Source organism: Heliangelus exortis, chromosome 3 (genome assembly GCF_036169615.1).
Source record: "Heliangelus exortis chromosome 3, bHelExo1.hap1, whole genome shotgun sequence".
NCBI classification, from domain to species: Eukaryota; Metazoa; Chordata; class Aves; order Apodiformes; family Trochilidae; genus Heliangelus; species Heliangelus exortis.
The window spans coordinates 29,276,713-29,291,668 of record NC_092424.1 but is presented as its reverse complement, the minus strand read 5'-3'; the positions used below and the strand labels follow the sequence as shown (position 1 = coordinate 29,291,668).

At 35.8% G+C, this 14,956-nt stretch overlaps 1 protein-coding gene across 20 annotated transcripts in view; it reads right to left on the bottom strand.

Annotated features, from left to right (window-relative positions):
* Positions 1 to 14,956, bottom strand: part of NRXN1 (neurexin 1) — a 705,459-nt gene that overhangs the window by 345,898 nt on the left and 344,605 nt on the right. For 16 of the 20 annotated variants that reach the window (XM_071739794.1, XM_071739789.1, XM_071739790.1 and 13 more), the window contains one exon: positions 13,497 to 13,616. In XM_071739794.1, coding sequence (XP_071595895.1) covers positions 13,497 to 13,616 — 120 coding nt within the window. Of the gene's footprint in view, positions 1 to 9,874; positions 10,137 to 13,496; positions 13,617 to 14,572; positions 14,597 to 14,956 lie in introns of those variants that run through there. The other 4 variants (XM_071739810.1, XM_071739811.1, XM_071739812.1 and 1 more) reach the window with 3 other exon arrangements.

Below are 14,956 nucleotides of genomic sequence, written 5' to 3'. Positions count from 1 at the left end.
TTATGCAGCTACACAGCAAATCCACTTTCAGGCACAGGCTCTGCACGTTCAGCCCTGGAAATTAAGCTTGTCAGAGCAACGAAGTTCTTGGTCTCATTAGGCTGAGATAGTACTCATGGCTTCCGTAAAGATAGCTGCCTCTTTAATCTCATCTTGCTTCCAGTGAATTTAAGACAGCTTTAGCAATAAATTCAATCACAGTAGAATTTGGCCCATAAACAAAATGATTGAAACATGCCAACTGGAAAAGCAGAGTAGGAAATATTTTTAAAAAGATAAAAATGAGGAAGATGTAATATCAGGAGGATTTTTTTACTACAGCTCCCTATTCATCTCTTCAGAATTTAAACAGACACAATGAAACAATAGCTACAAGTTGCAGACATGAAAAAAAGCCCTGCCAGAAATACTAATACCAAAGCATGTCATTCAAGTTACAGTTGGCAGTAATTACTGCTATCTTTTCTGTAACAGTTTAATTTACTCACAGATAACTGACATTCAGATAGGTAAAATTTTATTGCCTACTTTCAACAGCATCAGAGAATTTGATTCCAGCATGGTATTTACAATTGACTATCCACAGACTAAACACAGGGCAAATATTATCACTGAAAGGAAGCAGCTTGCAGAGGTGATACTTAACCATGATATCCAAAACATCACTGGATGCTTATTTCAACGTATGCAGAACTGACATTTGTTCTCATGGATAAATTCATTAATATCTGTCTCAACATTAAAATGAATGGACAGCATCCTACAGAAACATATTCATTTGGAAAATTATTGAACCTTTCAGGGGACCGTGTATGTAAAAAGAGGCATTGCAGATGACTAACTGTTTTGCTACTATCACCTTTTTCTAATATATCTATCACCCATTAACTCGTATCCCAAATGCCATAGTACACGATGTTTTTCACAAAGAGGTATTGGACAAAACTGTTCATTTTTACATTAATGCTGATATGTCCTCTACATGTTTGGCAGACTTTTCTTAAAAAGTTACATTCTTCAATCCAGCACAGTAGTCTGGACAGTAGGAATACTTTTCTGTGTATTATATATATATACATATATATATTTTATATATATATATATATATATATAGCTTGATCAACAGTTTATTTGTGTCCCGCTTATATCTGACAGAAATGAACATCAAGCTGATTCTACCTCTGGTGGCAGAAAAGCCACTGTGGGTAGTGAGCAAGAGACACGTGGGCACTGGAGTTTATCTGAGAATCCCAGGCTATACCCAGGTTATACCCTGGTTATACCCAGCTCAATACAGTTGGGTCTACACTCTTGTTCATTCATCTTAGTGTCCTGGGGGGGCTGAAGGCAGAGGGGAGATTTCCTTTTCTGACAGCACCACTGCATTCTATCTTTTAAAGTAATTATTCTTGCTCTCTATAGATATACTTAAGGCCCTCTTATGCCACTCCAAGAGCTGAAAAAATAAAGGTCTTAAAAGTGCTTGAAAACAGCCTCAAGTCCAGTCATAAATAACTACAGGGAATGACTACTAAAATGTTTACTAAGCTGAGGGAAAAGCTGAATTACATTATATCTAAATGGGATAAAAGTACTAATAAATAGAAGTTTTATAGCACAGGTGACAATAGAAATAAATATAATAGCAAATGTTTTCATTTTAAAGCTGGTTTAAACTGAACATAAATGATGACGCAATAATATTTTAAGGGCAAATGTAGGTTAAATATTTCATACATATATAGCTAAGCCCTGGCAAAAAAGAGACATCCTGGACAAGAATGTGTATTCTTCAGGATTATTAAACACTTCTATTGCTGTCTGTGACAGAGTTGTATACAATGGCTAGTGATTTTATGTTACTTTCTGCAAAAGTTAAAAATGTTTATTTTTTTTTTTTTATAACTTCAGTAATTTTATTACTACAAGATTTACATGGGATTTCATACTAAAAAGCATGGGCAATATGCACTGACTACTGAAAATACACTGGAGTGGATTACCATGGTTCCCCTTTGTGCACTGGCAGCACACTACCAAGATCATAATTATGGGATTGCTACCACCTGCCAACTCAAAAAGCTAAGCCACATGCTTCCACATAATAATAAAGAATTCTAAGATTTAAAAGTAAATGAAGGTTAAATCCTGAAGGTCTTCAGGGACCTCCGAGCTGTGTTTTATTCCTCTCCTCCTTTTAACATTTTTACTTGCCCATAAAGATGAAGGCTCTTCCCAGTTAAACAACTCAATTTAATGAAATGCCTGAATTTTCACACAGCTGCTTAGAAAACAGAACATCAGCAATATTTAAACTCATAATAAACATCATCTGTAGATTTATAGATTTTCATGTTGAAGCAGGAAAAAATAAAAAACCACAACAAAATTATTCACACCGTCAAAAAATCGTCAAGAAACTCAGTTGGGAATTTTAGAAGACATCTTAATGTGAAAGTATATATTACTGACATATATAAGAAGACAGAGAAAAATTTTTGTCTTCATATGAGAGCACTTTCATGATTCTGATCCAGTTCACATTTTTAGTCACATAATCATAGATATCAAATTTAATTTCAGAACATGGGGAAATTAGTATTTGCTGGTGTATGGGTGCTTCTCAATAATCCATATTTCAGTTTAAATAAACACAGTTGCATATAGATATCCAATGGAGTTTCTTCATACTTTCTATTACTGTAAAAAGCTGGTAGGCCTTACCTGCTTGAAATAACTTGGAACTCTGCTTTAAACTACACAGTATTGACCAGAATTTATAAGCTAAGGCTGTACAGCTACCAACAGTTGTATGCAAGATTATAATTCCCTACAGCCTTCCACATTATCTCTTACTCCTCTCTTGTGCTTTACAGTTTTAAAAACTATTTAACATACAACTCCACCAATATTACACATCAGTAACTTTGCACAAACTGAGCAAGATTACTACCTGTTCCCAGCACCCCCTCACCACATTAATTATTTCTGGCATATCAAGTTAAAGACACAGTTCCACAAGATCTCAAGATGCAGAGCTGGCCTAGGAAGTCTGAGAGCCTGAAATCTGCTCCCATCTGGTCCCTCCACAGCCATCACAGTTGGGTGCTGGGGATGCTGCACTACACAACATGGTTTAAAACATCTGTGCCATCACCACTTCTACTGACACTCCCATTTCAAAAGACACATGGAATCACCAGTTTAAATAATTTTTTTAAAAAGAAACAGAATTCCTGGTTTTGGAGCATCTCTTCATAGGATTTTAAACACAGAGACGACCCTTTTGTTAAGACTTTCAAAATGGACATTTTACAAAGCACTTAAATCAACAGTATTTTTAAACAACACTGTAACTATTACATAGCTATTAATCCTGACATAATTCTTCATAGAATTATGAAGAATTCATAACCAGACCAGACCAGTCCAGTCATGACCAGAATCAACCTGAGAAATCAACCTGAGAAAAAAGTTGGAGCAATTCCTTGGATGACTTATCTATGTTGTAGTCAACTGTAGCAAAAAACCTCACAATGCCTCAGTGGTCAAATTGCAAGAAATACCTTTTCCAGACATCTGAAACTACAGTATACTACATTTTTGTTAAAGGACTATGAACCAGTATCTGCAAGCTTCTCACTGTTTGGCATACAGCTTCATCCCCAGGAAAAGGGTAATCTTCAGTGAAAATATCATCTCTCAGCCCTGTGCTTTTGTTGGGGTTACAGAAGCTTTTTGTGATGTTGGCTGTCATCCCAGTGAAGCTGCATTAGGCAGTTCAAATTAAGTATCACAAGTCATACATGTTGGTAGCAAGCAGAGGCTAGAAAGACAAAAGCTTTGGAGTAGAATTTCAGGGAGAAATAGGATTATGTTTCCTCAGTAATATATTCCCAAAATTATCATTTTCAAAAATTTTCAGGCCACAGTTTTGCAGAAATTAAATCTACTCAGTTCTGAAAGTATCTGAACTTGATTTGACATGCCACTAGTGGTCCAGAAAATTTGAAAATTTTTCCTTTACCCCTAGTAGTGATTTCAATTATAGAGCTACTATAATTTTGAATATTTTCCTGCTATAAAGACTTCCCCTCAGGGATTCCAGAAGGAAGCCTATTAAAAAAAAAGAAAAAAAGACAAGACTGAATATAACAGGAAAGATTAGAGCTCAAGGCTAAAGCAGAAGTTGGCCAAAGAGAGGAAGCAGGTGGGAGAAGATTACCAAATTATCCAAAGAAGCCCCCTGAACATTCTCTTCTTTGGCTGGGGGATTTTGGCTAAAATGAGAGGTTTTTTCACATTTTTCCAAGGTTTTCAGGTATCTATCACATTGGCTGACCTACTGTATCCTTGCAGATCTCAAACTTGTCCCCTGACCATTTGCATATCAGATCTTTATATATACCAAGCCTGACATTTCTGAGTAGTCTTGAGCTATACAGGTTGCTTTATACTGGCACAGTAAATTGAATATTTTTTTAAAATGTGTCTGAATTGCTGCTTATGTGGGGGCTATGACATTTCCCAGAAATACTGGGTCATTGTCATGCATATGCTGTGCAATGCTTGCAGGAGAAACAGTGCAGGGTCCTTTAATTACAAGTACTAATTACTTTTACAACATGGGTACTGGTGAAAGTCTAAGGTGGCACTATGGCTCCTCCTGATGTGATGAAGGGTTGTGGTGCTTCTAATTCTCTTCAGGAGAGTTCTGGCCCAAAGGCAAAACCGGAGAGATGAGCTGGCTCTAAAGCCAGTTTAAATATGTGACAGCTGTTATGATTGCAGGTCATGAAGTTACAAGAAAAAGCTGTTTTCAGTAAACACCAAAAAACATGAGTATTCAAAGCAAACAAACTAACATGAGTAAAGATATGACCATCTGCCACTGTCAGAATCAGTGGTTAAAATCAACTTTCTGATGAGTTTTTGACCAGACAGGAAAGCTAACAGAAAATTACTACTGGAACAGAAGAAGTCATGACCATAATCAAACAGAGCCAAGGCTGGTTTTGATGATCCAAAAGGTAAGATTAAAAGAAAAAAAAGAGACTAGAAAAAAAGAGACTAGAAATAATTTCAAGCTGTTTCAAGAACCCTGGGTTTAATTTTAAGGACTGGTTTAATAGTTGCAGGAGAGGGAAAATACTATGACAGAATGTGGTGACTCTGGATTCCAATATATTTATATCAGCCATTCACCTGGTGATTTGAGACTTGGATTGTAACTCAGTTTCAGTCTGCTGGTAGGAAGCATCTGTCCTGGCCTAATTTAAGCATGCATATGTACACCTCTGCTCCCTAGCACACAGCAACATTTGCACCATCTAAGCCTTCAAATCCCTTATTTTTAGGGAGACTGTGAGCCTTCAGCACCTATTTTTTTGATCTTTGGATACAAGCTAATGTTACTCCACATCTAATTACATTCCTAAAATCTGGGCATTCTGACCCCTCTGTGAAATATTTAATTTAAACCAAAGCCCGTCAACATGGTTAGAAATTTTCTTAAGATTTACACTGTTTAAAAGTGAGAGAATTTTCAAAGCAGCAAACATGCTATAAGGAGGACTCCCTGATGTGGCAAAGCAGACTTAAGATGATTTGCAAATGGTATCTGTAAATATTAATGCACTTTGACATTCAACTCTGCATATTATACATTTTAAGTGCTTTTTTAGTATGTAGATATTTACAGTGAAATGATGTACTTCTTTGTATGTCTGCTTTCTGTTCAAAGTACGTCTTCATACAGAGACAGAGAGTGATAGCATGAAAATTCCTCCAAAATTAGCACCAAATTGATGAGAATCCTTAACAGTTTTTCAACTGGATTCATGGGCACCAGACAGCATTAATTGTTCTTCACCCTCTTTTCAGTTCCAACTTTTCAGTACCCAGGCTGGGTACTGAAATATGAAGTTGTTTTCTGCAGGACTGGGCTTCATTTTGCAGTTGCCTTCATTAAGCAACCAGATGACTTTGTAAAATTCAGCCCAAGAAGTAATGCTTCCATCACTATTTTTTCATACTGGCTCTGCTGCCCTTTCTCATAATTTCTTAGAATACCTAAGGAGAAAATACCTATGAAGACTTACAAATACAACATCAGTATACAAGACTCATAAGCCTAAGTCACCATGACATATTCAAGGATCTTGTGTTTATGGATGTATGTGCTAAGAAAAAGATGGTAATTACATTCAGATTAACAGCTTGTTAGGTGGAGCTCGCAGGCCAAAAGTAGTCAAAAAACCAGGTACAATATCCATCCTGTAGCATTGGAACAAGATCATGAAAACTGCAAAAATGTCTGTATTACATAAACTTCTCTGTGCCTTGCCATTATTCTAGTGCACGCTTCCAGTCTCAGATTCTGAGGAACTACAGAGTTATTCAATTTGAACTCCAGAACATCTTGATTTACCAAAATAATTTTATTTACTCTGCTTTAAATAGAAAAGTAATCTTTACTTCAACTGTCTGCAGTACCTGGCAAAAATGTACACACAGAAGGCTCTGAAGACGGTATCATGCAACCAAAAAATTCTGCTTTTCAAAATATATGTATGTAGCTACATACTGACCTACCTAACTGTCTGTCAGGCCAGAATACATGCTGAGGAAGATCAGGCTGCCTTAGTAACTTGAGTCCAGTTGTACAGACTTCAGAAAGACAGAATAATTTTATCTATCTGAAGCACCACTGTTCATCAATGGGCCAATGTACTCAAAGGTCTTACACCAAACTCCTCATATGCACTTTGAGCAATGGGTTCTAGAAGACACTGGGAAAGTTTCTTTTTCTCATTTCTTACCATATATGAACATTGCAGCTGTCATTTATTCAGAAAACTCATTGCTCTTTTTCTGGGTTTGTTGGACAGGAACAACCAACACCACTAAAGAGCTAAAACTTCTGCTCCAGCTGTGCCCTACATAGGGGTTAATCTTGTTCAGAAAACTAATAGTTACCTTAAATTGACTTTAATATATGATGCTGTTGGAATGTTCAGAGAAATCTGTGAGAAAGAATAGTGACAGCACTTATCTACTATACTTTTATCTGTGAATAGCTTTTGGCTACATAAATTTCAGACCTGAAGTGTACATAGTATCCTATTAAACTGTAATAATTGAAAGTTCTAGAGAAAGGAATCTAATGATACCCAACAGAACAATTTTAGTTCCATGAGAATATATTTAATTAACCCTTAATCATTTCCACCTTTATGACACTGGAAATACTTCTAAGATATGATTTACAAAATTATTATGCCATTAATAAGAGAAAGATATTATTGACACACCAAAATCCAATTTAATTACTTCCCTAATTCCTCCAGAGGCAGAAAGGAACTTGCAATTTTCTGACACTATGTTCCATTTTCAATACTCTGAAACACAAAATACCTCTGAGTAGTCCAGAATTGTTGCACAATTGCTTCTGTCTGAGCTACAAGAACAACTCTAATAATGTCTTCTGGCTACCCTGGAAGGTCCTTTGTAGCTTTTTCTGTAACATGTATCCCACTTAAAAAATTTACTCATTACTGCTTCTCAGAAATATTCTCCCATGTAAGAGAATATATCACATATAATCACTGTCAAACTTTACACTTTTTAAATTTTTAAAATGATAGTCTGTAATGTATATAGGCAAATGGAAATTACTGAACTATTTTAGGCATGGGTAGCTCATCCGACTACTCCAGAATTTCTATGTAAACGAGAAACAAGTTCTAAAACTTGTTTTCTACCTCTCAACACAAGTAAGCCTGTTAAATTACATGATTAATAGACTGATGTATCTTAAAGAAAGGCCAAAACTTGCATACTACAAAATCCACACCAAACAGATGATATATAAATCTAATAGAGATGAACCAATAAAACTTGAAAATGGGGCTGTCATCTCTGCATCAAGCTCCATTCTGTCTGGAGCAACATATGCTCCCATATAACATCACAGGGGCCTGGCACCTCAATGTGCAGTCAATCCTGATTAGGATTCCAATTTTAAAGAAGAAGTTAAAAAAAATAAACTTGCTCACATGCAACACTTCCTGCTTTACTTGCTCTATTTACAGCTTTTCTAATTCTCCTGAACACCTCAACATTTCTGTATTTTCAAGACTGTGTGTGTTGAAGTCCTATTTCCTTAGAAGTTTATAGAAATTAGGCCACTGATATTTGTAACCAGAAATTTCAGATATCCAAGTGTAGAGAAATATTGGAGAAGATAAGCGAAACAAATTGAGATTTCTTCAATTAGTTCATTCCAGCAATTTGCCCTTCACTGTAATTTTGTGTGCAGCTATCTTTATTTCTTCTGTGTACTGTGAGCCTCTGTGGTAAAATAATCATATGAAGTGTTTAGAGTGCTATGTTATCAGGGACAGGTTTTTTTCAATACTCAGCTACTAGAGATTAAAATCAAAGGTTTTTAAAGTACCCTGAGGAATTTTCTATCCCTTTTCTTAATAGCAGGTTGTACATTTATTGGTAGCTAGCAACTGCAAAGTCTTAACAGGGAATATGCAATATTATTGTGGAAAGTACTACTGAGTAGCCCTTATGATTAGTTTAGCTTTTGGTCACTGGTCTATTTAAGCTTCTTTATTTTGTATATATCCTCAAATACCGAGTATGAAGAATGATCTTGCACACTAGGTGGCAAAAGATCCAAAAGATTCAGCAACCATAACAGTTAAATCAATCAATAAATGTGAAAGAAACACATGTAATAAAATTATTTCAATTCATCATTTGTGTAATATCAAACTGATAACATAAACAGAAATTATGTGATTAACACTCTCTGATTTGCATTCCAGAAGAAGGAAGATGTGGTAAGAGGAGAATGACTGTCCATCCATTGTTACCAACATATGATAGTTCAAAACACTCCAAACCTAAGGAAAGCAGCCCTACAGTTCTGTGTGCAATATTAAATTGCACATGGATTGTTACCTAATTGCTAATTTCATGCTTATAAAGGGTAAGACTCTTGTCTCATTCAGTGTTAGAATGCACCACTTCTGACTTGAGTTCCACAGTGAGGAAGGCTGGTGTTTACAAAACTGTGCACTTGTTCCTGAACTTGGACTTTTGGCTCAATGTTTTTTTTTGTGGTTCAAAGTGTAAACTCAATATTACTTAATGAATTCTCCAAACACTGCACTGAAAAGAGAATAATTCTGTTCCTCCTGGGAATTTTTATAATGTCAAATACCAAAATACCAAATTCCAAAATCTCGCATAAACTTTAAGTAATATATTTTTACAGTGCCTAAATTCTATCATCCTCAGTAAGAGCCAAAACTGTCCACTGTTTAGTGTACTCAATATGAAATAATTAGGATTTGATTTTCAGGAAAGATACATGTTTTAGTCCCAATTTTGAGTGCTCAGAATGGTTGCAAATCAGAACAAAGATTGTCAGTATAGGAAGAAAATTACATATACCAAAGGGCAGGGCCACATTTCACAGCTGGTAGGAGCCCTTCCTGTTATTCACCATGTCCCTTGCCAGATTACACTCCAACTGGGTTTTGACTGTCCTAACTCCATCCCTGCATGCATGGGCAGAATCTCTATAGTTTTACTGAGCTGCCTGATCCTGCTTTCACCTCTTGCAAAATCCCTTTTAATGTCTGAGGGTCCTCCTACCTTTTGCCATTTTGGGTTTTATTATGTGTATGAGGTTGTATGTGATATGTTATATATCACCACTCAGCTTTGAAGTGGTGATCCTAGAAAATCTACCTGTCTCCTGGGCCCCATGGGATTCTTCCGAAGTTCCTGAACAGGCCAATGTCTGCTATCTTGAGGTCCAGGACTGAGTTCCAACTATCTGTCATGCTCTTACCTCTCAGGAACTGGAACTTCTTCACCATCACAACACTGATCCATTCTTCCTTGTTTGTATGTATGAGATCAAGCAGTGTGCTTCCCCTCGTTAGTTCCTTGATCAAACATATCAGCAAGTAAATGCACGCCAGACATCTCACAGATTGCTTGTGTCAAGTCACCCTCGAGGACTATGCCTGTGAACATGAGGCTTCTTCAACTTGGCTGAAGAAGGTCTCATCTATTTCTTCCTCCTTATCAGGCAGTTTGTAGAAGATACCCATCACATCATATCAGACTTTGGCCTGCTCTTTAGCCCTAACCCATAAGCTTTCAGCTGGCTCATTACCTGTCCCTGGGCAGACTGCCATACTTTCTCCTCACATTCAGTCATCTATTACCTCACTTCTTCTCCACCATTCCTAGTCCTTGCTACCTCCTTACCAGGTTGGCCATCTTGTGGCAAAAATGATTTTGCCTCACCCTGGCAGGTGAATTCCATTGTTTCCTAGCAGGCTTTCCTTGAACTCCTTGTTCAATCTCCAATTAAATCAGCCTGATACACAACAATTATTATATTAATATCCAAACACATTTAAAATAAAATCTAACCATCATTACAAGATAGAGCCTTCACTGAAAGGCTGTATCTTAATAATGCAATTAAATATCAAGAAAATAAAACCTATTTTACATTAAGCCATTTTGTAGTACGGAGACAGTTCTCCATTTAAATGGGGGGGTTGATTTTTCTTGGTAAAGATCAAAATAGGAGAACTTTTAAAAAAAGTTTTGTTATACGTGGTGGTTAAGCATGTCAGTTTCTAGTCAGAATAGACTGAGTGGTTAAGTTCTAACCCTTCAGAAATGGATTTATAATGGAAGTGTTGGCACAGTGTTAGCTATACTAACACAACTACAACACCAATACATTATTCCCTTATGGTAACAGACAATGTTGAAGCTGCCCTGTAATTTGGCACAAAACATTTCTGTACTAATGTAATGTGACAGTGTTATTAAGTCTGCTATTTTTTATGCTATAATAGCAGTATTTGTTTCCACAAACATGACATTACATTCACTAATATGGCTATACTTGAAAACTGCCTGAGTAAAGAGATGTAAACTTATAGAAAGCAGATAATCTCTTACAGATTTGTTTTGTTTTGTTTTGCCAGACTAATTTTCAACCCTGCTCTTATGAAAAATCTGAATTCCCTGTGAGAATATTTTTCACTACATAACCTGCTATTAGAAGTAGTTACAATTTTCATGATGTATTTTCTCTAAGGAGCTGCATGGAGCCATCCATTTGTAAGAACAGCCATTAACTGTCCTTTTAGAACAATCTCCTGTATGATCCTATTTTGTAGGACCAGCTGCTACTGGCCTGCTTTACAGTGACAAATGTAACACTTCTGTCTATCACATCTAAAAAGCACTGTTGCCCTGAATCTCTGAGTGTCATATCACATCAAAAGAGAAAACAATAATCTGTATAGGATCATAGGGTCAAAACTGCCCTTATCTTGTTTATCTTCCAGTAAATAGGAAGCTGCAACACACAGAATGTTCCACCCTGTGCCAAGGCTTATGGTTTTTAGGCACTCCATTTACATTGTAGTGGAGTAATTTGCAACTAAACAAAATTTTGTGGGATTAAACTGTGGGTGTTCCTGACCACAACTGTAAAACTGTATCATTCCCCTTTGCCAGCCCAGGTCACTTTCCATAGGGAGTACATTCCCTAGATGTCTCCTTCTCTCTAACTGACACAGAGAGAACACTCTTGCAGTGGAAAAAAAAACCAACAACTTGACTTACGTGGTTCTTATTTTGAGAGAACATTTAAAAAACCTTCATGTTAAACTGTGCACACTTTCACCTGGAATAATACACTGAATAGTAAAGGAATAACAATTTGCTGTTACAGGACAAAGTAAAGAAACTTCTTGAACACTGTATTAGCAGAATGTACTATAACACTTGTTAAGCAAGTATTTCTTTCATTATTTCCTCCAAATTCTCCACTTTGGAAATTAAAGACAAGAATGATACACCAGATGTTTGCATTGTAATGTCTAGGAACGATGCATGTCAAATTTTTTTGCCCTCAGGTTTTCCAAAATTGTGCAATAAATGGCATTTGAAGAAAAAATTGGTCCACACACTCCAGGTCCACACATCAGTTACTAATATGACAAATTTATAAAGAATTTTTCCTCTCCTACATAGGGAAGATACACCTTCTTATTCATCATTTTTAGTTACTTTTCAAAGAACTCAAATATCATGGAAGAACAGAAATAACACCATAAAAGTAAAATAGAAACAAATACTTTTGTAACAGGTAGATTGAAATCTTTAGAAATATACATTTAGCAATATGTAGAAGCACTCACACTGCTGAGAAAAGCAAATTCATTTACCTAAGGTAAACCCAAACCCCTGCTCAAATTTTCAAATTTTTTGATACCACACTTCATTTCTAATATGACAGCATCTGCAGAGAAACAGAGATAAATCCTCCCCATAGTTTTCAGACACAGTCAGGAGTAGAAAAACGGAACTTTCATGAGAATAATTAGTGTAGTTTATATATAGAATTCATTTTATATCCCTTTTGCTAGACACATTTTGAGCCGCAAGCTTTTCAGACTATAATTATTCTGTTATTTTTGGGTTTTTTTCCAAAATGAGGCACCTTGCTGTAGAGCACCAGAAGAAGACATAAAAATCTCAAATGCTGGACTAGACAGTTATACCAACATTTTCTACCATGAGACAGTCATCCAGATAAATGTGTACCAATAGAAACAAAATCATCTACCCTTAAAGAAATTCCCTCTTAACATGGATATAAAAATGTGCAACATTTCGATATTTCAAATGCAAGAAATTAAAAATATGACAAGTTAATGCAACTACTACGTAGTTTGCTTTAATCAGGTACTGTGGGTCATTACAGTTCTTGCATTACTGTTCCATTTCCACTTCTGCCTAATTCTATTTAGATCAATAAGGTCAGGTTGAAATAAAACTTGATTATGACAGTGGTGAATGAGGCCCCTTATTTTTGACAAATTTAAGCTTTTCCTGAAAGACCAGATGGTTGGTATATGTTATGCAGTTTTATTCAGATGATATTTAAAAAAACAAAAATACTAGGCATGCTTTTATTATTGGAATGCTTAGTGTGTCACATAAACAAATCTACAATGGAGATAATGAGCCTTGTCAATTGTTTCACAGTAATTATAGACCTCATGATAAAATGCTACAAAATGACAGCATAGCTTAAGATAATAAAATGTAAAAGGTTTTGTCAAATAGCAAAAAAAAGTAATTGTAACATTTATGCAAGAAAGGGATTATTTAAAGAGGTAGCCATCAGTGTACTAGCCATGTAATCAAGGGCAATAAAAATAATTTTTGTCAGTTTCTGATATCATACGGCATCCAAAATTTATACTGTGTATTTTAGCAATAGCCCTTTCACAGGTCCTACACATTTTCAGCGGGTTTGTCAGTTCATTTAAATATCTAATATTAAAATAATACAAAGCTTCAGACATTTGCTTCAAATATTGCCTTAGAGCTTTTGAGAATTCAGATCAGCATTTTTTGGATGTACTTACGATCATTGCATAATGGTCCACTAAAGGAGGTCATACTACAGTCACAACTGAATCCATCCCACTGCTGTAAGCACACTCCCTGGTTTGCACAGGAATCCTCTTGGCATGTTGTGCTGGGGCCTGATGAGAACACACAAAAAGGGACTTGCACTTTGTCTTCCACAGAAAGGTATTTCCCACTGGATAACATTAACTAGTTGCCAACATCTCAAATCTAATGAGCAAAGAGTTACCAAGTAAAACACACATACATTTGCTGATTTGTAGCAGCATGTATTATTAGAGGGTCTTTTCTGCTTTAGCTTTAAGACTGATATGTCAAACACATAAGGTATAAACAGAAGCAGAGTTACTCCAGGTACAGTGGGAATGTTAACTTTGTTGTGAGTTATTTGTTAATCTTGTCTCATATCATTAACAGCTAAAACTTCTCTAGAAATTTCATTATTATTTTTTCCTGAAAATACATTTCAACCAGCAAAGCCAGATGCCACAGATAGCAAAGCTCTGGAAGATAAAAATAAAGACTGAAAAGGGAAATTAAAAGAAAGCAAAATTTTTAAAAAAATTAAATGAAGCTATACTTTACAATACTTTAATCCCACAGGTTATTTTAAATTATTTAGGTCTGAAATTAGGAAGCATTTGGGATTCTTTGGCAGGAATGTTGGCAAGTACATGCTTCAGGGATCCCATGCAGGTTCCTTTTTAAGGTGAAATGCAGAAAATCAAACTACTAATGAATTGGCATGCCAAAATGTGACATATACATGAAAAACAAAGCTACTCTATTTCTAGAGAGTCATAACTAGGCTACTGCAAGATAAAGTAATTCAAAAAGGAATGATCAAAGCACTAAAGCAATCACTATACAAACATATTCAAGACTGAAAGCCTTTATGCAAGTTATGCTGGAAAATGAAGGTTAATGTGGCTCATTGTTTTTAGAGGTGTGAAAGACAAAATGTGAAACAAAATAACACATTTTCATTCTCAAATGTACAGAGCACTTATTGCAGCAATCCAACTGTGCATTGGGGGTTTCAGTCTTGTTCAGTACACACAGGTCTATCTACCTTGCAAATCAGCTTTCATCAATGCAACTTTGTCAGCAAAATAAAAAAGCAAAATATATTAAATGTTAGTAAGCAATATTGAAATGGCAGCAAACACAGAAAAAAACATTCAGAGTAAAGTGCATGCTGCTGTTAAACAGAGAAAGAAATGCCATATAATGCAAACAAATTAATGCTAATAGCCATAAATCTTCAGGCAAGCCAAAATAAGAAAGCAGTAATTTGCTGCAGTATTTTGCTACAAATATAATGGTTAATTGAGCTGATGACATGTAATAAAGGAAAATTAAAAGGGGTTTTTTGTTTTTTGGGTTTTTTTTTCTTCCTTGGATAGATATGAATGTGTTAGCAGAGTAAATGCGTGGCTGAATCCTGACTAGCCAT